The sequence below is a fragment of the Miscanthus floridulus genome, chromosome 17 (genome assembly GCF_019320115.1).
Source record: "Miscanthus floridulus cultivar M001 chromosome 17, ASM1932011v1, whole genome shotgun sequence".
Lineage (NCBI taxonomy): Eukaryota > Viridiplantae > Streptophyta > Magnoliopsida > Poales > Poaceae > Miscanthus > Miscanthus floridulus.
Genome location: NC_089596.1, coordinates 72,161,397 through 72,163,725, shown reverse-complemented (window position 1 = coordinate 72,163,725; position 2,329 = coordinate 72,161,397). Strand labels below are relative to the sequence as shown.

At 46.4% G+C, this 2,329-nt stretch overlaps 1 protein-coding gene across 1 annotated transcript; it reads right to left on the bottom strand.

Annotated features, from left to right (window-relative positions):
• Positions 1–771: 771 nt before the first annotated feature.
• LOC136518391 (peroxidase 2-like) lies at positions 772–2,329 on the bottom strand. Its single transcript, XM_066512042.1, has 4 exons — positions 1,968–2,329; positions 1,676–1,870; positions 1,395–1,557; positions 772–1,265 (listed from the first exon to the last, which is right to left on the bottom strand). Exons 1-4 carry the CDS (start codon positions 2,220–2,222, stop codon positions 910–912), a joined length of 969 nt encoding a protein of 322 aa, XP_066368139.1. The 5' UTR covers positions 2,223–2,329; the 3' UTR covers positions 772–909.

Sequence of the window (2,329 nt, the reverse complement as noted above, 5' to 3'; positions counted from 1 at the left end):
CATTTGTCTTTATACGAGAGCGTAGGCCAACAAAGTCAAATCAACAGAATATTTTTTTAATTATAAAATTTGAACATTAGTTTTAATACCTCTAAATCTTTTAACATAATCGAGGACAAACTCATCACGCCCATGCTTAAACAATGTTAAATTAGATATTGTAGAGATATATAGGGGGTCCTATCTTGATTGGATCTCGAAGAGTGAAGATGGACAAATATTTCCTCCATCCCATATCAAGTGTCGCTATAGGATTTATGCTGGTCAAACTTTTTTAAAATTAACTAGACTTATAGAAAATAATAGTAATATTTTTATCTTCAAATAAGTTTATTATAAAAATATATTCAGCGATTCATCTAATGATACTAATTATGCACCATGAATATTAATATTTATATATATATATATATTTGGTCAAAGTTAAAAACGCTTAACCTCTCAGGAAGTGAGAATGACACTTTTTATAGGACAGAGAAGGAGTAGATGGGTCGACGTACTTCAAAAGTTCTTGAAACTCTCTCACATCCTAGATTGTTCCTATATAATATATGTGTGTGAGATCCAAATATATGGATACAGTTGTATGGTTAATTGCCACCTTTCATCATGTGATCCACACAATTTCCTGCTGGAGAAATTGGATTTATCACTAGCTGAAGAGAGACCATTAAAGTAAAGTTGAGAGAAACCCTTGGTCACACATGACATTATTAACAACATAGAAATTATATTTTTTGAGAAATGCATATACAAGTGGTGTAAAAACACTTCACATTTGCTTTCCAACAACGGGAAAAAAGGGTACATACATTCTCAATTTCAAAGAATGACACAAAAATGATTTGCGTGGACATCACAATAACAGGTTTTAAAAAGGAAATCAATCAAATTGAATGAGAGTCTTCATCAATAGCCTCTGCTATTGACCCTCCGACAGTTCTTTCTGACCTCTCCATCCTTCCCTGTCAACGGGCTGATGTTGCCCATCTTAATCATGGATGTCACAAAGTTCGTGAAGAAATCCTTTTGGTTGCTCGCGAACCGGTGAACAACAGGTGCAGTGGTTGTCGGCGCCGAAGTATCAGATAGCATGACCTGGTCAGATGGCAGCTGCGCTTGGCCATGCAAGAGGTTGCCATAATACTTGTTGTCAAACACGGTGGGTGTAACCAGGTCCAGGTTCTCCAGTGCACCCTTTGGTTGCCCCGCCGAGCAGTTCTGACGCGTAAACTGGCACTGGACTTTGCCGACTGTGTGTGCTCCTGGAGTAGAAATTTGTTGTTGGCATCAGTGTGCACGCCGTATGAAAACTTGCATCGGCAAGTTTGAACTGCACTTACAAATTATATATCGCTGAAATGTACTATGAATTATTCAGTATTTGTAGTTACCTTGGAGGGCGACGAGGTCAGTGTCGTCCAGGTTGACATTTCTGAACTTCTCCTGGAGCTTGTCAAGGGAGTCGAAAGGGCTGGGAAGGTTGTTAGCACTCTGGACGTTTGTCGTCGTGCCGTCTCGGCGGCCAAGAAGCACCCTCCAGCGTGGTCCTCCAGCCTGCGCCCAGTTCCGTGCGCGATTCTTTTCCGTCAGTTCAGGTCAGCCGAGAAGCTAGATTGAGGTAGTTGCAGTTCAATGCTACTAGAGGATACATATAGTTCGGACGCTGGCTTACGAGTTCAACGGAGATCTCCGCGGCGAGGGCAAGAATATCAGCGCAGGAGACGATGCCCGGGCACGCTTCCTCCAGCGCGCCCTTGATGCCGTCGACAACCGGGAAGCCGCGCGCCGAGTTGTTGTTGGCTGGCACGTGCTTCTCGGTCTGGATCTCCGGGAGATCGTCGTCCAGAAGAAGGGAGCCATCGCAACCCTGAAAGCCAACATTATTTCATTTGACGTTCATTCATGTCAGATGATGCAAGGGGCGTAACATGCTACACACGAGCACTATTGATGAGCTCACGTACGTTGACGAAGCAGTCATGGAAGTGGAGGCGGATGAGGCTGGCCGGGATGCGCGGGTCGGAGACGCGTGCGTCCTGGATGACGCGACGGACGACGTCGTAGACGCCGGGGCACGACTGGTCGTAGAACGCGGAGCTCAGCGCCGCGCCGGCGCTTGGAGAGTAGCCACGGGCGGCTCCAGCCAGGGCGAGCAGGAGAGCGCAGTGCGCGGCTAACAGCCACCCAGGAGACGACGAGACGCGAGAGGAAGCCGCCATGCGCGCGCACTTGCACGACGCCGATCGAGCTGCTACGATGTCACTGGAGAGGGCTAGCTGCTCGCTACTGACAGCGTCGCGGACTGGTTGGATTGGATGTGAGAGGA

Bases quoted from the DNA above. Each gene is read 5' to 3' on its own strand.
- LOC136518391 (XM_066512042.1), bottom strand. From the start codon at position 2,222: ATGGCGGCTTCCTCTCGCGTCTCGTCGTCTCCTGGGTGGCTGTTAGCC. The intron at 1,871-1,967 runs GTACGTGAGCTC...GTTGGCTTTCAG, and splicing joins TCCATGACTGCTTCGTCAAC to GGTTGCGATGGCTCCCTTCT. The intron at 1,266-1,394 runs GTAACTACAAAT...TTTCTACTCCAG, and splicing joins TGACCTCGTCGCCCTCCAAG to GAGCACACACAGTCGGCAAA.